At 48.5% G+C, this 22912-nt stretch overlaps 1 protein-coding gene across 8 annotated transcripts in view; it reads left to right on the top strand.

The window, feature by feature from the left end:
- The window catches only part of Ttll8 (tubulin tyrosine ligase-like family, member 8), a 65274-nt gene that overhangs the window by 17189 nt on the left and 25173 nt on the right, over window positions 1–22912 (top strand). For 4 of the 8 annotated variants that reach the window (XM_011245621.2, XM_006520955.3, XM_006520956.4 and 1 more), the window contains 9 exons: window positions 1737–1860; window positions 2835–2905; window positions 3900–4028; window positions 4311–4425; window positions 5075–5203; window positions 12152–12338; window positions 18184–18332; window positions 20596–20839; window positions 22087–22522. In XM_011245621.2, the coding sequence (XP_011243923.1) occupies window positions 1737–1860; window positions 2835–2905; window positions 3900–4028; window positions 4311–4425; window positions 5075–5203; window positions 12152–12338; window positions 18184–18332; window positions 20596–20839; window positions 22087–22522 (1584 nt within the window). The other 4 variants (XM_006520959.4, NM_001357736.1, XM_011245623.3 and 1 more) reach the window with 3 other exon arrangements.

The following is a 22912-nucleotide window of genomic DNA, read 5'->3' as shown; positions in this document are numbered from 1 at the left end:
CGGTGACATCTGCAAAGTCCTGTCACCATTTTAGGGTGATGCTAGTGAGTCCCATATGTCCTGTCATCTTGCTCTTTTGAGTCCAGGGACAGTGTCCTGCATGGTGACCCATCAGGGTCTGTACGTCTGCTGCAGGACACCAGTGGTTCGGTGCCGCCACTCCTGCCTGACCCCAGCTGACCCTGCCCGTCCCTGACCCTGCTAGTGACCTAGTACACGGGTCATGTCACTGCCTTCTGCACTGGCTTGGGGTACCCTTGTGAATGTCAGCTTTCTGTCTGTGACTACATAAAATACCTGAGGCTTTGCACTTTTATTAAGAAAACAAATGTACTCACCACCCAGCTTGAGGGGCTGAAAGCCAGAGCTTGAGCAGCTCTGCCTGTTTGGCTCTGTCACTGTCACCATGTGGCAGATGGCACCATTGTAGACACGCAGGTAGGAGGAAAGGAATATTTGACAGAGGAGATCAGAGGGAGATGGGGACTTGGCTCACTCTTTTATAACTGCTCACTGTGTGAGAGCTAGCTCACACTTACCCTTCCTGGGCATGTCCCCACTCCATCCTGGTGACCATACCTCAAGCACATGAGACCATTGGGAACAAGCAATGATCCCTTCCATGACCTTTCCCTGGGCTAAGACTGAGGTAGTATACAGTTTGGTTCTCCCACCAGCTGCCAACTTCCTGTTCAACCACACGCAGCTAACCATCTCCAAGCGATGAGTCAGAATTCCAGCAGCTTCTGGGCTGGCCCTGCCCCTTCCTCTGTTACCCGTTAGTTTTTCTCTTTCTGCCATTCTGAACTCAGGCACCCACAGCTTTTATAAACAGGCGTCACACTCTCTTGTCTTAGTGTTTCTTTTGTTGTGTTAAAGACACCATGACCAAAAACCTCTTGGAGAAGAAAGAGTTTATCTCATGCTACAGGCTTGTAGTCAAGGCAGGAACCTGGAGGCAGATGATGAAGCAGAGGCTCACTCCTCACTGGCTTACTCCTGTGGTTTGCTCAGCCTGCTTTCTTACACAACCTCTGCCTAGGGGTGGTGACGCCCACAGTGGGCTCAGCCCTCCCACATCTATTGTCAATCAAGAAAATGCTCCCCCAACCCCCACCCCGACAGGCATAGACCAATGTGGTGGAGGCATTTTCTCAGTTGAGGTTCCTCTTCCCAAATGATTCTAGCTTGTGTTAAACTGACATAAAATTAGCCAGGACACTCACTTTTCTATAAAAGACAGCTGCACTGGGAGTCCTCAGTTTTTCCCTAGACCCTCAGGCATTGTGCAATTGTGTGTCCCACCTGTATCCCAAATCCAGAAATCCTGGGACTACAGAAATTCTGAGTCGGGGCTACAGCTGCTCAGGAAGTGCTGATTTCTTGGTTGTGTTTTGGCCCCTTTGAGTGTGTGAATGAGTGTGTAGAAGTGATCACCTCTGTAATCCCAACCCAACGATGAATAAACGCAGTGCAGCAACTGTGGGGATTATATGTCCGAGCCCCCACATGTGCACACACACACACGCGCACACACACAAGCACACGCGCGCACACACACACACACACACACGCACGCGCACCCTTCTGCATGCTGAGGGCGGCATTCCTGTGCTCTCTGGGCAGAGTGTGTGTGTGGCCTTGCCGAGGTGCAGTCTGGTCCAGGCTACTTTGGAAGGTCACCTCAATCCCCTTATTGCCGAGGGCCTCAGCTAAGATGCCGCTGCTGTTTTCAGGAGAGGAAGATTTTCTCCATCTATGGACACTACCCTGTCATCCGGGCCACCTTGCGAAGAAAGGGCTGGGTGGAGAAGAAGTTCAATTTCTTCCCCAAAGCTCTCCAGAACCTTGGAAGTGAAGGTAAACGGCACATGGGTGGAATACCTTGTCCTGGGAAGGGTTTGTTTTTTGGTTTTTGGTTTTTTTGGGTTTTGTTTTAATTAATTAATTTTTTAAAATTTATTTACATTTCAAGTGTTGTCCCCTTACCCGGTTCCCCCCTTCCGGAAACCCCCATCCCATCCCCCCTTCCCCTGCTTCTATGAGTGTGTTCCTCCACCCACCCACTCCTGCCTCCCCGCTCTCTATTCCCCTACACTGGGGCATCTACGAGCCTTCATAGGACCAAGGGCCTCTCCTCCCATTGATGACTGACAAGGCCATCCATCCTCTGCTACATATGCAGCTGGAGCCATGTGTACTCCTTGGTTGGTGGTTTAGTCCCTGGGAGCTCTGGGGCTGTCTGGTTGGTTGATATTGCTGTTCTTCCTATGGGGCTGCAAACCCATGAAGGGTTTTTTTTTATATACACACATGGCCAATAAGTCAGCCATCCTAGGTGTGCTGACTCTACGTACCCACTGGCATCCGTCTTCGTGTATCCCCTGCCTTCCCAACCTCACACATCCCAGACAGCCACACTCTTAATATGGTACCAGTCACTTTTTGGTGTCCCCATGCCCACACCCCACCCTAGCCATTCTTCCTCCAGGTCCATCCCCCACCAAGGCCGCTCCTCGGTTACCCATAGCTCAGACCAGTCCTTCCCAGACTCATGCCTCAAGCTTCTATGGCCTTCTGCCTTGAGGGTCATCTGGTCTTCAGCATCCCCTCAATCCTGACCCAGCACAGCACAGCACAGGTGGGATGGTACACAGGATGCTGGAGGGAATGCCACGTGTGGCCTCCACAGCCGCTGCCCCCGGGCAAACCTCACTTGGAGCTTTTAGTAGACAAATGGCCATCCCTCCATAGTGGAACGCCAGCCCTCCAGGAAGTCAGGTGAGGTACCCGAGTATGGTGGCAGCAATATGTCTCTTGTGTTTTGTTTGCAGATAAAAGTGCTGAGACCAAAGAAAATCAAGAAATAGCCTTGGAGAGATTCGATGATATCCACGATGTGATGGTAGGCCGCGTGGCCTGGTATTGGGGTATAACATGGCTTTTTTAAAGTAAGACAGAGCACGCTGTTACAGAAGTAAGACTCCTGTATGGAAACATGGTCCCTGGGGCATCTGGCTTCCCTGCATCCTGCCCCTAGCTCCTGCATCCCACAGTGACTAGCACAAGTAGAGGTCTGTGTGGCTGCGGACTGAGATGCTGAGAGGTGGGGTCAGGGGGTCCGTGTATTACAGGATGGAGGCAGGGGGCCTGGCCAGTGATCAGATGGGGTCTCCAGTAACACAGCAGTTGTACCCCAGTGGCCCCTAGCCTGACTCCTCTGAAGCTCTCCTGTATCTTCTATAAAGAAGACAAAAAGGTTAGTCACAAAGTGGAACTTTTTCCCAGACATGTAATTTAAAAGATCAGGTATCCAGAATGTCTGTGTATATCATGCATAATGTTTGTTTTAAAAAACCAAATAAAATGGACAGAGAATAAAATGACAGGTGGTCAGTCGATAAACGCATTAGGTTTATGGAGTTAATTCGATTTTTGAAGGCAGCTGTGCAGTTAATCTAATTTATTCTTCTGTGAGTGCCGGATCCTGGGCACTTCCCCTGCTCTACCGTGGAGAAAAGCTGCCTCCTAGGGGTTCTGGTAGAAAGTTCCCTCTGGACCACACTTCTGGATCTCAGAGCATCACAGTTACCTCCAGTCCGCAGAGAGCACATGTCTAAGTCTCGCATGGATGCCAGCCTGGGAGGAGTACAAATTTACCTCCAGCCCCCAACTGAGAAAAAGCAGCTGGCTTCTGGACAGCACACACCCTGTGTGGTTCCGGTTGTCCTCATACCACCACGTGTGGCCCTCAGGAGCCATGTGACCTCAGCTGAGATGGAGCCTTCAGCCAGAATCAACACAGTCTGTGTCCCACCCCCAACCCTCAGCTATGTCCCAGCATGTCAAAGACACGGAGCCCTGGATTCTAGATGTTGATAGATGGCTCTTCTTGCCAGTCCAGGTTGGTAAAGAACGAGATCCCATACCTCCTCTGGACTATCAAGAGGGATGTTGTGGACTACCACAGCCTGACCTGTGACCAGATGCTAAATCACTACGGGAAGACAGCATCATTCACAACCAAGGTGGATGAGAGGGCCTGGGCTTAGTCTGAGTGGGTGGGCCATCTACAGCTGGGAGAACCAGAAGGTCACATACAGGCTTCTCCTGGGGACACTCTCCCCCACACACCTTCTATCCCACATGCCCACCTGCACCCACGTTCCTCCCTCTGTCTCTGGGTACTCTCAGTGCCATGGATGACCCCTTCCCAGGGAACATGGGCTGAGTCAAACATGGGTCCCCAGTGGGATTCACTTTATGTGAGGCTGCCCCCTGAGGGGCCTGATACACTGCTCTCTCTGGAGATTGGACTCTGCCTGAACATGAGAAGTCTGCCTTGGTACGTCCAAGCCAACCCGAACACCTTCTTCCCACGGTGCTATGGCCTTTGCACTGAGAGCGAGAAGCAGGAATTCTTGGGTGAGTGACCCATGGCCTTCTGAGGTTTATCGCATGTCCCTAGGGCCAGGACTACATTTGGTAAGGGCCAGCCTGGACACGTCCATAGGCCATGTTGGCAGTTTGGTAAAAACCACCTGAGGCAGACAGAAGCTAGAGTGCTAAATATTCCGATCTTGGCTCTGAGGGGACACAGCACTGGCTCAGAGCAGTACCACCTACTTCTGATCTCTGGGTGGATACCCTTCTGCTCAGAGCCTAGGTTCACCTCGAGCCTAGATTGGCAGGATGCACAGCTGTGCTGCTCTGCCTATGTGCTGAGTTCAACCAAGATCCCTCAAGAGGGGAGAGCTACATTCTAGATGGTCCACGGGGTCCAGAGAGACCCCTTAGATTTCTCAGAGGATCCTAGTAGTGTTGTGAGGGGAGTACTGGGACTATCCCCCGGGTCTCTGAGGGGTTGGGGGGGGCAGTGATGACAGAGAACAATGGAAAAGGGACGAGGAGAGCAGTAGCTGGATGGAGCAGCTGTTGGGACTGGGTGTGGACAGGTGCGTGAGCAACAAATGGGGACTCGCCTGGTGAGGGAGGCAGGGAGGCCCACACGGCAGACTCTGCCGCCTCTCTGCTCTGGGTGGGCAGTGGGAGCGAGGCCTTGGTGTCCCTGCAGATGACTTCCGGCGCACGGTGGCTGCCAGCATCCTCAAGTGGGTAGTCCTTCACCAGAATTACTGCAGCAAAGTCAAGGGCAAGAGTAAGAAGGAGGAGGCCAAGAACAGTGACCCCAGCCCCAAGAAAGGTACACAGCTACGGGGCGGGACCTTGATGCCTGATGGGGTGTGGAGACTCTGGTCAACCGGAAGGGTCTTTAGCTGATGAGGCGGAGTGTCTATGGCTGATGGACAGGTTGGGTGCTGTGGCTTTGGTGGTCCAACAAGCATGGAGAAGGAGAGCGTGCTTCTTCTGATTTAGCTCTGATTCTCACGTCCTATCTTCTGATTTGACAGTCAGTTAAGACCTTGGTCATTCTGTTTGCAGAACATATCCAGTACCAGGCACCATGATTTCATGATCACACTAAATCCTGCTCCCCAGGGGCAGTGTCTGGCCAGTGATCATTGCTGTGACCCTCCACATGGCCCCTGGAAGGTCTGTGTGATGTAGCAGCAGTACTGTGTGATGTGGGCACCCAAGCAGTCTCCCAGATTTAAGGGTTTCTGTTGTTGATGCCATTGTTGTTGTCTGCTTTAATAAAATTTGTGGGTTCTGGTTCTTCTTCTTCTTCTTCTTCTTCTTCTTCTTCTTCTTCTTCTTCTTCTTCTTCTTCTTCTTCTTCTTCTTCTTCTTCCCCCTCCCCCTCCCCCTCCCCCTCCCCCGCCTCCTCTTTTTTCCTTTAAAACAGTTTTAGGCTAATGGCAAAATTGAGCAGAAGGTACCTTGGTTTCTTATCCATCCCGGTCCTCATGCACTCCATTTGTTAAAGCAGTTGGAAAGTAAACTTTGGCATGTTCAAATCTTTAAAGGATGTGTTTGAAAAGTAACTTGTGAATACGGCAGCTTCGAGATTCGAGTGGAGGCTTTTGTGGAGTGGATGTCAGTTGGCTGTGGCTGAACTTTCTGAGTGGTGACAGTCAAGGCATGTAAGGAAGGGCCACGGCTGCTTACGCCAGGCTGAGGCAATTCTTGCAACTCCTGGCCTTTTTTCTTGTCTCCATGACTCTTCCTTTTTTAGGATGTCTATGGCGGGGGACCTCACAGTCAGCAACCTGTTCACACCAGCTTTGTTTACTTAGAAACAGACTGACGTTTCTTCCATGTTTGCTGCTTTGTGGTTAGGGCTGAACAGTTCACCATGGTGTGTGCTGGTTTATCTATCCCTTCACCCACAGAAGGACTCTTCTCACAGATAAAACTGCTACAGACCTCTATGCACAAGTTTGCACAGCCATAAAATTTCAACTTCTTTGAGGAAATAAAGAGGAGTGAGTAAGATTGGATGCTACAGCAATAACTCATCAAGCCTTCAGCATCTCTTTTCCAGGATGACTCACATGCAGATACCAAGTGCCCATGTAGCGGACTTTAACCATTGGCTAGGTCTGTAGTAGTGTTACACCGTGGTTAGGTCTGTAGTAGTGTTACACCGTGGTTAGGTCTGTAGTGGTGTTACACCGTGGTTAGGTCTGTAGTAGTGTTACACCGTGGCTAGGTCTGTAGTAGTGTTACACTGTGGTTAGGTCTGTAGTAGTGTTACACTGTGGTTAGGTCTGTAGTAGTGTTACACTGTGGTTAGGTCTGTAGTAGTGTTACACTGTGGTTAGGTCTGTAGTAGTGTTACACTGTGGCTAGGTCTGTAGTAGTGTTACACTGTGGTTAGGTCTGTAGTAGTGTTACACTGTGGTTAGGTCTGTAGTAGTGTCACACTGTGGTTAGGTCTGTAGTAGTGCTGTTGTTAGGTCTGTAGTAGTGTTACATTGTTGTTAAGTCTGTAGTAATGCCATGCTGTTGTTTAATTTGTAGTTCACTGGTGACATATGACATCAAGCATCATTTCATATGTCATTTGCCAGTGGGACATCTTCTCTTGTGATAGGTCTGTTTTTTAAGTTGGGTTGCTCCATTTTCTTACTAAGCTTCTTTATTTGTATACTTTTGATAGTGTCCGTTTATCAGATGTGTGCAGATGTTTCCAGTCCCCCTCTCCCAGTCTTTGGATTGTCCTCATCCCATTAAAAAATGACTTTCACCCAGCACATACTTTTAATTTTATAATTTTATGAAGTCAATGTAGCGATTTCTTTCTAGATCAAACATTCAGTGTGGTATCTGAAGCAGACAACAGAAAGCTCAAGTTCCCCTTGAGTCTTCATGTTTTTTTAATCTAAGAGTTTTGTGACTTTTCCTCTTCCATGTAGACCTAATATCCCTTTGGAATTATTTTTAAAGTTTAGGTTTGTATGTAGATTTGGTTTGGTTTTCTCTTTTTCTTTTAAAGATTTGTTTTTGTTATTTTTAAGTTTGTCTGTGTGTGCATGTGTGTGTGTGTGTGTGTGTGTGTGTGTGTGTGTGTGTGTGTGTGTACACATGGGTATAGTTGCCCACAGGGGCCAGAGGTGCTGCTATGATCTGGAGCTGGAGTTACAGGCAGTTGTGAGTCTCCTGACACAGGTGCTGGAAGTCAAACTCTGCTGCTCTTGAAGAGCAGAATAGTCCCTAAACCACCAACACCAAGCCAGTCTTCCAGCACCACCAAGCCAGTCTTCTAGCACCATTCATCACTCCATCACTTGTTCCAGACTGGTGTTGGGCACCATTAGTTGAGAAGAATTTTATTTTTTTAGAAGATATCTTTACCTCATCGTTTCTCTTGTTCCTTTGTAATATACAAGTTGATCAGGTCTGTGTGTGACTTCTTTGGGAAAAGGCCCTATTCTATTCCATATTCCATAATCTACATATTCTTAAGGCGATAGCGTACTGTTTTAATGGCTGTAAGTCTTGAACCCTGAATTTTGTTCTTCTCTTTTGGTATATAATGCACAATTCTGGTCTTACACTGTAGCATTTGTTGACATTCTCAGCGTGTCTTTCTGCGATGTTGGTTGCATTTAGACCATGTTGGCAGGAACGAACACTTTCACACTGGGTCTTTCTTGTTTGTTTACTTGGAATCATACAATCTGTTCTTCAATATCATTTGTCGGAGTTTCGAGTTTTCTTCATATAGATCTTATGATTTTTTTGTTAGATTTATTTTTATTCAAGAATTATATTTCTAGCTGGACAGTGGTGATACAGGCCTTTAATCTCAGCGTTTGGGAGGAAGAAGCAGGAGGATTTCTGAGTTTGAGACCAGCCTGGTCTATAGAGGGGGTTCCAGGATACCAGGCACACAGAGAAATCCTCTCTCTCTCTCTCTCTCTCTCTCTCTCACACACACACACACACACACACACACACACACACACACACACACGGTTCTAATGTAAATAGAATTTTTTAAATTATAGTTGTTCCCTACTATGAAAGCGACACACCATACCAACTTATCTTTCCAGGACTCTATTGAATCTTTTGTATTTTTCTAATAAAGATAATCCTATTATCTGTGACTAAAGACAACTTTGCTCCTTTCCAGTCTTGTCCAACTGCATTTGTTAGTCTGTTTACTTGCTGAAAATCAGTGGTGAGGGAGGAGTCTGTAGCGATGTCCCCTCTCTCACCTCCAATACTAGTAATTTGTTTCTTCTCTTTCTTAACTTGGCTAGGGATTCATTTATTGTTTTGTTCTTTTCAAAAATCTAGATGTAGGGATCATTAGTTTTTTTCCTATTGTTTCCTGTTTTTTCTTTCTACTCTAATTTTTATATTTTCTTCCACATGAGTTTAATTTTATTCTCTTTTCCTTGCTTTCTAGCTAATTTTTTTTCAAAAAAATTTTTGTTTATTTTATGTATATGAGTACACTGTAGCTGTCTTCAGACACACCAGAAGAGGGCATCAGATCCCATTACAGATGGTTGTGAGCCACCATGTGGTTGCTGGGATTTGAACTCAGAACCTTCAGAAGAGCAGTCAGTGCTTTTAACCACTGAGCCATCTCTCCAGCCCTGCTTTCCAGCTAATTTTATAAGCAGTCACTGTTATAAATTTTCTAAGCATTCTCTGGTGCCGTCCCACAAACTTTATAAGTTGTGATTTCATTCTCACCTAATTGAAATTTTCTTTTGTTTTTTTTTTCTTTGCCATGTGTATTGTTATTACTACCATTTTTGAGATAGACCCTGACTGTATAGCCCCGACTGTCCTGGATCTCACTATGTAAACCAGCTGCTTTTCTTGATTTCTACTTTTAAGCCTATTGTAGTTAGGGGGGCATGTTATATTTTCTGTTCTTTTGAATATTTTGACATGTTTTATGCCCAGACTGAGATCGCTGCTGAGGAACATGTTTAGTGGATGCAGTGTCTTAGTCAGGGTTTTATGACTTTGATGAAACCCCGTGCAAGTTAGGGAGTTAAGGGTTTATTGGGCTCACACTTCCAGATTACAATCCATCATTCAGGACAGGAACTCAAACAGGGCAGGGACCAGGAGGCAGGAGCTGATGCAGAGGCCATGGAGGGATGCTGCTTACTGGCTTGCTCCCCATGGCTTGCTCAGTCTGCTTTCTTACAGACCCCAAGACCAACAGCCCAGGAATGACCCAACTCACAATGGGCTTGGCCCTCCTCATTGGTCACTAATTGAGTAAATACCTTACTGCATCAACTGAGGCTCCTCCCTCTTTGATGACTCTAGCTTGTGTCAAGTTGACACACAAAACCAACCAGGACAAGTAGCATGTAACATCAATTAGAGCCAGTTGACGGCTCGTGCTTTTTAGTTACGCTGTCTTTACCGATTTTCTGCCTACTGCCTCTCTCGATCCCTCCCTTCCCAGAGTAGCCTTGAGCTCATCTGGATCTGACCACTTGTATCTTCTCCCCCACCCCCACCCCCTTTTTAAAAAATTTTTCGTTTTCTCTGTAGATTAAACTCAGTATCTCACATATACTGGGTAATTGTCTTGCCACTTATAGCCCAACTCCTGTTACATTGTGAGACAGAGTCAGAGACTTAGGCTGGTCTTGAGTTCACCCAGCTAAGCTTTCACCCTGTGGTCAGTCTACCTCAGACTCTTGTATAGCTGAGATGGCAGGCCTGAGCCACAGGCCCACCTGGACCTGCCCATTTCTGATCAAGGGGTGCTGACGTCTCCTTTTATGATTGTGGGTATCTTTCAATTCATCCTTTAAGCCGTGTCAGCTTTTTGCTGCTTTGAAGCTCTGTTGTTGGGGACACGTGTACGAGTTACTGTTCTGTCTTCCTGGAGAATTGACTCTTTGTCACCAAATAATCCTTGATCGTTTCCCTTGCTCTCCAGTCTACTTGGCCAGGGAGTAACACAGCTTTCCCCTTTTCTTTTGATTAATGTCAGCATGGTATATTTTCTCTTCTCCTGTCTGTCTGTCTGTCTATCTATCTATCTATCTATCTATCTATCTATCTATCTATCTATCTGGTTTTTTGAGACAGCGTTTTTCTGGGTAACCCTGGCTATCCTGGAACTTACTTTGTAGACCAGGTTGGCCTTGAACTCTGAGATCTGCCTGCCTCTGCCTCCTGAATACTGGGATTAAAGGCGTGCGCCAGCGCTCCTGGTTCCATCTCTTTAATTTTACTCTAAGATAGCGGTCTATTTAAAATGGGAGTTTCTTTTTAATTAATTAATTAATTAATTATATTTTAATTAATTAATCCACAACACTTTGAAGCTTCCCCTCCTCTCCTCCCAATCCCTTTCACCTCCCCTCCCCTCCCCCACCTCTTTCTCCTCAGAGAAGAGGGCGGCCTCCTGTGGATATCATCCCACCTTGGCACATCAAGTTGCAGTAGGACTAGGTGCATCTTCTCCTATTGTAGCTTGGGGAAAGGGATACGAAGGCAGGCACCCGAGTCAGAGACGGTCCCTGCTCCTGCTGTTAGGAGTTTCTTAGAGAAACTAATTGTGTCTTATTTAATTTACTCTGTAAATCGGTGTCTTCTAACTGGTGTGTGTATCAGTATTGAATTGTCATTGGTAATGGAAGTGATTATCAATACAGTGGGATTGATTAGAGCTGCCATGGTGATTACTGATTTCTCTGTCTCTCTCTGTGTCTCTCTGTCTGTCTGTCTGTCTCTCTCTCTCTCTCTCTCTCTCTCTCTCTCTCTCGTCTCCCCTCTTCCCACTGTTTCCTTCTCCTCTCCTTCCACCCTTTGTGGCACTCCCTTCAGAGCGCATGCCCACAGCCAGGTTTTCCTACTCCCATTCATTCCGTGAAGGTTTCCACTCCAGTGAGTCCTGATTCTCCATATTTGTCCACCTCTCTCCAATTTGGGGGGAAACTGGTTTTCATCTCTGACCTCACTTCTTTGGAAGATCGGGAGTTGCTGGTTGTTTAGCTCAGCTTCTCACTCAAGAGAAAGTACTGACATGCACACCTCTCACATGGGGAAGCCAGAAGTGCCACGTTCGTAAATGGCTTATGTTCCATGAATTTCAAATGCCCCTTGTACTCTCTGCAACTGCCACATAAATGTAGCACTCTGGCTTTGCAGCATGCTCAGTGAGCCTGTGCCCATCACAGCAGTCCTTCATGCTACGCCTCTACCGACATTGTGCCTGAAGCACCACCACTGTCCCTAGAGCGTGCTGCAGCCCTGTGGGCTACACAACCAGCCAGGGTAGAGTCTCAGCCTATTGGCCACATTCTTGAGACCACTTGAAGTCCGCTTTCAGTCTGTACTTTCTGAGACTCAACATGGGTCCTGAGTCATGGGGCTGAGAAGGATGAAACACTGTGTAAAGGATTCAGGTGCGAGGACCTACCGATGACCCTTGTGTGGTCCAGGAAACTCTGTAGCAATGGGAATTAGCAATCATAGCTCAAAAGGCTCACAGGTCTGGTCACAGAGCGTGTGATCAGAAAACATGCTCTTTATGACAATTCAAAATATACTGTCTCCTCTCCATCATGACAGCAAAGTCCATCAGAGTATAGGCTCCTGGTGGCAGTAGTGACACTGAACAGTGGGACTGACAGACAAGGCTCCTGGAGGGGAGGAGTCACCTCCCAGGGAGAAGGGTAGCACCAGGGGAGAGGTGATGGGAACAGGAAGCAGCCCGGTAGAGTCACACTCAGGGCATGTGCTTGGGTTCCAGATCCTGAAAATCCTGACCTCAAGCTACCAAGCCTCTCGGGACAGGTTGTAGACACAGCTTGCAAGGTGTGCCAGGCCTACCTGGGACAGCTAGAGCATGAAGACATAGACGTATCGGAGGCCAGCACCGAGGCCTTGTCTGAGGAGGAATGGAATGACCTGACACAGCAGTACTATCTACTGGTTCAGTAAGATGCCACCCTGCTGCCTTGGCACCAGAAGGGGTCACTGCGCAGGCACACTGGGATGCATGTCTGGGTGCTGGAGCACATATCTGGGTATTGAGGGGACTTACCCTGTTGTTAGCACGCATCTGTCTGGGTAGTAGGGTACTTATCTAACTTGTCTGAGGTTGGGATGCCTCCCGAGTCCTGGGGTACCTTCTGATATTAGAGCACCTTCCTTGGGGTATTGGGGTCCCCAAACCTTCTGCTATTTGTCGAAGAGATGTCACCACCTATAGATGACTCTGGGGGGGGGGGGTTGCCATCTCATTTTGCACCTCCCCAAGTCCTCTCAGGCTTGAGCTCACTTGGACCACCATAGCCGTGGTAAGTCTGTACAGCCCAGGACCTGGAAGACTCTGAGTGACGCGTGAGGGTGGGCTGAGGTGTTTCCCTGACCTTCAGGCCATCAGGATGCTGGTCACCCCTCAGCACCAAGGCCCACATGCCAATGCTACTTCCCTGCTCCCCTCTGGCCTTCCACCCCTTATGGCGACCACCAGCAAGGAAAGAGGGGTTGGCAGCAAGGCAGGCACCCTAGGGGGACAAAACCAGGGAGGCAATGTGTGTTTCAAGGGTCTGTGGAACCCCTCATACCATCCTGGATGTTCTCCGCCTCTGACCTGTCTTTCCCTCCCTTTGATATGAAGCATTTTGCCCTTCTCTTCTCCCTGCTCCTTGCCTCTCTCCTCCCTTCCTCTCCTCTCTCTTTTCCCTCTTCTCTGTTGACTTAAACCTGTGATCCCAGCACTCAGGAGGCAGAGGCAGGAAGAGCATGACCACCGGGCCGGACTAGACTATGCCCTGAGTCTGAGGCCAGCATGGGGAAGATAGCAAGACTCTGTTTATTTTTTTTTCAAGCCAACCTGAGAATTACAATATAGTTTTTGAGACAGGGTCTAGCATGAGTCACTGCACGTGAAACCTTCTTTGTATTTTGTTACTCGTCTTGAGAATCTTCACTGCTTCCCAAAGAAAGCATGACAGCGTGACGTATGTGGCTTGCTGCCTCCTGTTCCTGACACGCTTGTCGTTCGTCTCTTCCATTTATTTCCTTTTAAAAAAAAATTTACGTGTGTATGTGTGCCTGAATGAGTGTGCATTCGGGCGCATCAGGTACCCACAGGTGCCCACAGATTCCCTGGAATTGGAGTTCTGGTTACAGTTACTGGATCTTGAATCATCTGATATGGGTGCTGGTAACTAAACTTGGGTCCTTTCTAAGAGCAGAAAGTGCTCTAAACCTCCGAGCCATCTCTCCAGATCCTCTGTTTGGAAAGGCACAGGTCATGCTTGTTGTTGCGTTAGTCAGTTAATTTCAGTTTTTGCACATCAGCCGTTGTTTTGGTTCAGAAAAAAAAATCCCTTAATATATTTTATCCTATTATTCTAGTATATATTCTATATAGTCTATATACTATATATATTCTATATATGGTATATATTCTATATATTCTAGTAGCGGTCTACTGGTAGAAAACTTTCTCCAGTTTTTTTCTTCAATTTCAAAAGGCCTAAAGCATTTCACTTTTGAAAGCTGTTTTCTCCGGGATAGAGCCCTCGGTTTGCTGGCCCACGCCACTGTCACAGTTGAGATGTTACTCTACTGTCTTCTGGCTCGTGATGTTTTGTCTAGAAATTTTGACTCTCCTCTTTTTCTCTGGGTGCCTTAAGATTTTGTGTTTGGTTTTTAGCAATTTGCTTTATTGTGTTTCTAAGGAATACTTTTCTTTGTATCCATCCTTGTTTGAGTGTGTGTCCCGTCGTTTAACTATGAGTTGACGTTTTTCTCCCAGAGTTGGACTCTGACCGCTATCTCTACAAGCGTTGCCTCTCCTTTATTCTCTCTCTCCTCTTTCTGGGACTGCAAGTGCATGTGTGTTACGCTGTGTCCCGTGTGGCTCTCACCTGGTCTTCTCCTCCGTGGCTATCATGAGAGTCCTTCTGATGCACTTGTCTGTTCCTGGCTGTGTGCTGTGTCCCACTGATCTGTCTGACACTAGGACAGTGCTTTAAGTCAGTGCATGTTCAGGACTTAATCCATCGAAGGAGGCATATGCTCTCTATTCACTCTTCTTCTCAGGAGTTGTCCTCACACCCCCTGTATGAGTTGTTCTGAAGACAGTTCCTTCCTAGTGAGGTTGGTTATAGCTTCATATTTATTAGCCACTAACCCTGGAAATTATTAGCTACAATTAATAGGAAAAAGTTGACGGCAGGGCTTCGAGTGCTTAAGAACTGTGTTTCTCAGCCGGGCGTGGTGGCGCACGCCTTTAATCCCAGCGCTCGGGAGGCAGAGGCAGGTGGATTTCTGAGTTCGAGGCCAGCCTGGTCTACAAAGTGAGTTCCAGGACAGCCAGGGCTACACAGAGAAACCCTGTCTCGAAAAAACAAAACAAAACAAACAAACAAACAAAACCAGAGAACTGTGTTTCTCAAAAAAGCATTGAAAAGAGGATGAAAAATAGAAGCTGTGAACTGAAGACAGATCCACTGTCCACAAGTCCAACTGAGGTCCAGGCTCAGAAGCTGCCGAGTCAGGGGAGAGAAATGGACCAAGTTAAATTCTGGGTTTGTAGAGTGCTTCTCTCTCTTACTTGAAGCCCCGAGTTCATCCTCTAGGACGTCGTAAACTAAACGTGGTGGCCCATGCCTGTAACCCCAAACGCTCTGGTTGAACGTGACTGTCAGCCCTACCCCATGTCCTTGCTGGTGACTTCAGACTTGTAGGCAAAGGCCTGACCTAGAAGCCCATCACAATCTCGGGGTGTAAGGGCAGGGATCGGTAGAGATGTCTGAACAGCTTTCAGATTTGAGGGTACACTCCTGGCACCTGGGAGAGAGACACCTACCACAGTATCTGCAAAGACATGGGGCCAGGAGGCAGTAGCAGGAGGATCAGAAGTTCAAGGTCATCTTCATGTGCATGGCAAGTTCAAAGCTATCCTGGGATCCACGAGACTCTGCCTCAAGAATAAACCCAGAATAGACTCTTTATTAAATACAAATCAGCTGTCCAGTCAGACTAGAAAAGCAACCATTGTTGGAGCTTTCCAGAAATGCAGGTTAAAGCCAGAATGAACCCTTGGTGATAACTCCTGTAATCCCGGGAGGACCTTGAACTCAAAGCCAGCTTGGGCTATATATGAGACTTTATCTCAAAAGCTGAAAAAGGAAAAAAAAAAGAAACAACAAAAATCACCCATGATGGGAGACCTCTCTGCACACCCAGATGGCTGAATTGAAGACTTGAGACACCAAGAATTGGCCCGAATCAACAGCTCTCATGCAGCTCTGGCAGGAGTGTTGAGCAACGGCGTTTTGGAAAAGCAAGAACAGCGTGCCCTATGACCCAGATCTTCTATCCCTGCAGAAATGACGCACCCAACCTCAGATAGACTCTGTAAGCGCAGATCTGACAAACCCCAGCTGTGTCAGAGCAAGGACTGCAAATGGCACAACCATGGTCAGCTCTCCCAGCTGTGAGGCTGAGAGACACTACATAGGAGAAAAAAGAGGAGAGAGGGGGTCGGGGAGAGGGTAATGTGTGTTCATGTCTCCATCCATGGCTGTAAGTTTCAAGAAAGGCAGAGCCTATCCTTGTGGCCAAAGAATGAAAACTAGCTATCATTGGCTGGAACATAACACTTGAGGACTTCCTGAGCAGCCCATTACTGTACCTTGAGCCGGCAATAATGACACAAGAGAACGCATGAGCAAAAATGCCCAAACTTCACTTTTTCTGTTTGAGCTTTCTAAACTAATCATTTTCTTAAATTGCTACAAAAGAGAACCGCGATACTTTACCACTAGGTGGCAGCATTGGGCTCCCGTGTTACCACACTGTATGATTTTGCCTGGTGAGCAGGCTCTGTGGTGCTTTGCTCTGACTGCCCACTTAGAAGTGCCACAATCTAAGGAGCGCCTTGGGGCCCGTTTGATTCTTCTGGAGACTTGCAGATTCCCACATGGACACTTGTGCGTCAGGACCTAGAAGGCCAAGAGGCTACTCTTCATGGGACCTGCAGGGTCCCTGTCCGTTCTCAGTTGAGCACGGATGTCTAGAATCTGAGCATCCATATTGGTTTGAAAACAGGCCAGGCTCCTCCCCTATTTCAGCAATCTCTTGACTTTTACAGCTTCCATCTTATCATTATGTGATGTGGATAACACGGTGTGGTGACAGCTGAGTCCAGTGCTGGCCCACCTTCAGGGGTGACTTCCAGAACCCAGGCTCTAGTGTTCTGGATCATGAGGCTTCTTTCCCACTGGGACAGCAAAATGCTTGTTTTTCTGGAGCACAGTAGTAAATGCTATCAGGCCTTGTTGATAATACCACCCATTACACTAGTCTGGCCCAGCTCTATGGACCAGACAGAAGGTATTGTGGGGACACTGCCGGTTGTCTATACCTGTTTGCACTGTGTACTAACTGTGGCAGGGCTACCCTATCATTATAGTTAACCAACACGTAACATCTGCAGAGGAAGCTCACATTCAGTAGACCAGGGAAGTGGGCTCTGCTTGGTATCTGGCCAGCGAGAGGCAAGCTCACTCCATCACATGCCAACCTGTTCCCTGCACCCGGGGAGTGGAAGCTGACCCCACTACAACTCTTGCTGTCTTGAAACTCTAACCCACCTAGCCAGAGATTGGCATTATTCACTTTCTCCTCAATGCTGCCTCTCCTTTTCCAGCAGGCAGGCAGAACATAAATGTCTCCTGTCCCCCAAACCCTTGCTTCCACCTCCAGGGCTGCAGCCAGAATTGTGGCTTAGCCGTCGCAGGGACTTGACACTAAACATTCTCCATTGTACCAGGTCTGCCCACATATGGAGAACCTGAGAGGTACTACAGGTACTGTGGTGGACGTCTCTCTCTCCCAGGTGCCATCAGTGTACCCTCAAATTCTGAAAGCTGCTCAAACATCTCTACTGATCCCTGCCCTAATTTCCTGAGATTATGATTGGTTTCTAAGTTAGGCCTTTTCCTACAAGTCTGAAGTCACCAACAAGGACATAAGGTCAGGCTGACAGTCATGCTCACAGGACAATAAGCTGACTGCTCCTGTGGACAGGTAGGCCCTCATTGCAGTTTGGCTTCCCTTAGAAGGACCTTTCTAACAACAACAGTGCAGGCAGTATCTTCGCACAGAGACCCACCCATCTCTGGTTTTTCTTTGGTACAGGATTGGTGTCCTTTTCCATGTAGACAATCCACATGTCAGAGTTGTTTGTTCCAACAGGGCCTCTCTATTGTGAAACCTTGGCTGTACTTGAATTTGCTATGTTAAACCCTGCAGGTTTAAAACTCACAGTGATCCTCCTGCCTCTGCCTCTGCCTCTGCCTCTGCCTCTGCCTCTGCCTCTGCCTCTGCCTCTGCCTCTGCCTCTGCCTCTGCCTCTGCCTCTGCCTCTGCCTCTGCCTCTGCCTCTGCCCCCCTGTCCCCCTGCCCCCCTGCCCCCTGCCCCCCCGCCCCCTGCCCCTGCCTCTGCCTCTGCCTCTACCTCTGCCCCCCTGTCCCCCTGCCCCCCTGCCCCCCCGCCCCCTGCCCCCACCTCTGTCTCTGCCTCTAAGTGCCAGGGTTAGAGGTATACACTAGCATGCTGGGCTTAGGGGCCTTAGTTCTTGACACACAATGCCCAGGTCCATCTTCTAAGTCCATGACCCCAGGTATCCTCAACTGGTAGGTATCCTCGGCTGCCCTTAACCCTTTCTTGCCATATAGCCATCAGCCTGTCCTGGATCAGAGGCATCCACCAGTGCTGTCTCTCTGCGCCTCACGCCCTTTCTGGATCTTGCTTTTTAGTGGCAATGCTTCCATCACTGATTCGAAAAGTTACTTTGCGCAATGCCAAGCTCTGCTGAGTAAGATCAGTTCTGTGAACCCTCAGACAGAGATCGATGGGATCCGGAACATCTGGATCATAAAGCCTGCAGCCAAGTCCCGGGGTCGAGGTGAGTTCACTGGGCAGAGTCCTCCCTGTTATGCAAGTTCCCAACCTTGACAGACACCTGCTCTCGGGTGGGGGGAGAAGTGCTGCCAAGGTCAGACGAGGGCCCGAGCTGTGCTAGAGGAAAGAGGGCACTGTCACTGTGCTGTTCTGGAGTTTACTATTTGAGCTCAGATTTTCTCATTTGTATCCACTAAACAACCGCAAAATGTTAGGGTTTTTTGTTTTGTTTGTTTGTGTGGGTGTGGGTGTGTATGTGTGGGTGTGGGTGTGTGTTACCTTGATCTTAGCAACAGGCTTATTCTAGCCTCTAAAAAGGGTGTAGGGGAATCATCATCTCAAACAATGTACTTCCTCTCCCCTGGATTCAGGGTAAAATTCACCTGTAAAAACCGAGCACCCCTGAGAGGCAAATTCTGAACACCTCATAAAATTTGCCTGTGATTTATCCACATGTTCATACTTCTGCCTCATCTACCCAAAGTGTAGCCAGAATTACATTGTCTTCTTTCTTAATGGGGTGTGTGTGTGTGTGTGCACGCGCGCACATGTGCACATAGTCATATGTGCATATGCTTGTGTATGGTGGTGCATGTGTGTACATGTGTGTATGCACATGTGTGATAGCATATGCATGTGTATGTGAGCATCTGCACATGTGTAACTTCCTAATTATTTTTGTGTTTCCAAAGTCAACAGTCTCAGTTTTTCTATGAGGGATTTTTCTCTTGTCTCTGATTTAAATGCTGTTTATTTATTTCCAGGCTTTCCTGTGAAATAATAAAATATTTACGGCTATCAAATTTCCTCTGTCTGTGACATCAGCTGCATCCTCTTGTCTCTGTTAAAGAATGCTCTATTTTCCTGTAGCATTTAAACAGACTTTTTAATTTGTATATCCTGTTGGTCTCTTGACTTACTCTGAAGGTTTTTTTTTTAATTCACAGGTTATGTGACTTAAATTTTTTTAGATTTATTTATTTTGTGTGTATGAGTGGTTTTTTTCTTTTCTTGCATGCATGTATGTGTACCATGTATGTGCCTGGTGCCTACAGAGGCCAAAAGGTGTCAGAACTCCTGGAGTTACAGGTGATTGTGAGCCCCCACGTGGGTGCTTAAAATGACCTTTAAATTTTTTATTAATGTGTGGTTTATCACAATCTGTCCTAGAGGTCTTCTCTCTTGAATTCTTCTGCTGAATATATGTGGTCCATTCCCATCTGGTGCCCTGCAGACAGTCAGGGCTTCCTCCATTCTTCTGTGATGCTGCAGCCTTGCTTTGCAGCTGTGTTCCTTCCTGGGCTCTGGGCTCAGGCCCCTCCCCATCCTGAGAAGTCTCTGTCTCCCCTCACTGTCAGGCCATACCTTCCTCCCACTGAAGACTCCATTCTCAGGGGCACTCTGTAGATTGTTCAGATGTGTGGGTCAAATGCCTGTGCTCTTGCCTAGTACTGGTAGCCCTTGGTGACCTCCCAGGTGGCTTCAGCAGTTCGTTTCATTTTAGGCAAGGTCTCAACTTGCCGTGACTAAATAAATGGAAGCCATGTGCTTTGTGAGATCTATCTTCCCTTGTGCCCGTGGGATACTGCGGCTGGAAGCCTCTCTCTACCTTCTATCATCAGAATTGATGACCACACGTCCTGTGGAACGGTCCCCCCAAATCTCAGCAGAAACTTGTGTCCCTGGGCAGCTTGCAAGGGTGCTCTGCCTATCTTGTGGCCTCGCTCTTGCCCTACATTGTCATGGCAGGAGAAAGTGAGCAGCAGGCTCTGTCATTAACATTAACCCCAACACAGCTCAAAACGAAACATTTGACTCCTTCTTGCCTGCCTCACAAGTCGGGCAGACCTACTTTAGGGCCAAGGTTGGAAAAGTATAGAGTCTACCTATGGGTAAAGGAACATCAATGGGGAGGAATTAAAGGCCTCCTACCTGTGCCAAGGTTATCCCATTTGGCTGGTCCCTCCTGTAGCATAAACCCTTACTGGTCTCCAACAGTCCTGCTCAGAGAGCACACCAAACCCAAAAGCTCTTGAGTGATGGATTCTCTGGTCTGCTTTTCCTGTATGCTCTCTGGAGTGTAGGGTTGGTCCCATAGCGGGAGAGCTGAACAAGTAGTCTACGTCCCCTGAGTGTACACCTGTCCTGCCCAACCAGTCCTGCAGACTCTTGGTGCTGGACCAATGGCAGGGTGGGTGTCGGGGCCCATTATGGCTGCCTGGGGACTATGCTGCACCGGGCCAAGGTACCACCTCTTGTTCTTGGAGATATTGTGTGTATGGACCGTGTGGAGAACATCCTGAGTCTGGTGGCCGCAGACAGCCAGACCACAAAGGACAACAAATGGGTGGTCCAGAAGTACATCGAGACCCCAATGCTCATCTACGACACCAAGTTTGACATCAGACAGTGGTTCCTCGTCACAGACTGGAATCCCCTAACCATCTGGTTCTACAAAGAAAGCTACCTCCGCTTCTCCACACAGCGCTTCTCCCTGGACAAGCTGGACAGGTCAGCGGCGGGGAGCTCCGTAGTCCTCTAAGCACACAGCATGAGGCACCCTGGGCCTTTGGCACTCTGAATCCTCTAGGTGGTCCATCCCTGCCAGAGCATCAGGGTATGGGGGGCTACCAGGCTCAAACACTCAGGGAATTCCTGGGGAATGAACCAACACATCCCAGTGAGGGTGGGAGATTGAGAACCTATCTGAATCCCCAAGGATGACCCAGGGCTTCCTCTCCATGGTTTAGAGATGGTCACTTGGCAGGCAGGACTGGGAACCTGGATGCCCTAAGGGGACTTTGAGAGGGAGAGTCAGCTGGAATCCTGGGAGGCTGAGGGTTGCCCAATTGAAACTTTGCTAGGTAAACTGTACCCTCGGCACACCTGGAGTGACACCTGTTAGGTCACACCTGGAAGGGGGCTGGGCAGAGCTGAAGGCAACCACCCCCATCTGTGTGTTGCCTCCAGACAAAGAGTCTATAGCAAGAGCTAGAAATTCACTATGCAAATGAAGTCCGGGAGCAGCCTGCAGCCCCCGGAAGAGCCTATTAGCCTCTCTCCACATGGGCCCAGCTGAACCAGCCAGCCAGGAACTCTGTGCCTGGCAATATCACATGCTCTCTCTCAGCTTTGGCTGATGGGAGGTTTCCCAGCTGAACAGGCATAACCCAGCTGTACAAACAGAAGTTAAAGACGGAGTTTGAAAACTACCATTTAGGTGGCTATATCTTTTTAAATGTTCACCTTTTTCACATAGGTCTGTGGAGCAGGCCTCATTCTGGAATTGGATGGAGGTTCCCAGTGTGGAATCCCTACCCCCATACTGCAGTTGAAATGAAAATCCCCTTAGTTCTAAACAGTGCCTTACAATTTAAAGGTACTACTTGTTTTAAGTTACATAGAACTAGGCAGGAGTGAAAAACAAACTCACTGGAAACTTTAGGCAGGTGGCTCATGGGCTCCTATAGACATGTGCATGTGGAGAAACTGAGGCACAAGCAGATTTCTTTTTCTTAGTGGTTGGTTCTGCATTGGTGGACCTCTGCTATATCCTAGTACAATCTGTGCTGTCCCCCAGGCAGGTTGGGGTGGAGGTGGGGGGTGGTCCATGCTGTTTCAGGGTGACAGAGCAGTCCCAGGCCTCCTGAAGCCACCCTGCACTAGGCATTGTGACTCCAGGGCAAGCTGGGGAGGCTGTGCTGACTCTGTGTGATGGTTGTTGGTGTACACCAATCTCACAACGACATTGCCCACAGCGCCATCCACCTGTGTAACAACTCCATCCAGAGGCGCCTCAAAAATGATAAAGAGCGCAGTCCGCTGCTACCTTGTCATAACATGTGGACCAGCACTCGTTTCCAGGAGTACCTGCAGAAGAGGGGCCGAGGAGGAACGTGGGGTAGCATCATCTACCCGTCTATGAAAAGAGCTGTCACCAATGCCATGAGGGTAGCCCAGGACCACGTAGAAGCCCGTAAGAACAGCTTCGAGCTCTACGGAGCCGACTTCATCCTGGGGCGAGACTTCAAGCCATGGCTTATCGAGATCAACTCCAGCCCCACCATGCACCCCTCCACTCCCGTCACAGCTCAGCTCTGTGCCCAGGTGCAGGAGGACACCATCAAGGTGGTGGTGGATCGCAAACTGGACCGAAACTGTGACATCGGCAACTTTGAGCTTCTGTGGCGGCAGGTGAGGATAGCAGCTACCCTTCTTAGGCTGCAAGTGTCTGTCCACAAGGTGGGTGGGTTTCGGCTCCTGGGTGGCAGACACCCCATTCTCAGTCATTGGGGGGTGAGGGTGGGAGACACAAATCCTGTTCCTTCGGTCTGGACAAAGTGGTCCTGGCTTCATGCAGGACTGTCGGGAGTCTGGATCTGCTGATCTGCCCTGAGCTCACCCTTCTGTGTGCACCTAGCAAAAGGTTTACTGTAGACATGGAGGCTGGCTGGACAGCCCTGTCACTTGGGCCCTGTGGCCTTCATAATCTAGTCTTTCTACCTGTCATTTCTCCATGTCCCAGCTTTCTGGGTAATGGGAGAGGCCCTTGCCTGAATAGCTGGGGGTGTTCCACAACCCCTG

The sequence above is a fragment of the Mus musculus genome, chromosome 15, assembly GCF_000001635.26.
Source record: "Mus musculus strain C57BL/6J chromosome 15, GRCm38.p6 C57BL/6J".
Taxonomy (NCBI): Eukaryota; Metazoa; Chordata; class Mammalia; order Rodentia; family Muridae; genus Mus; species Mus musculus.
Note: the sequence above shows the minus strand (reverse complement) of the source record. Positions and strands in the feature narration are given on the sequence as shown.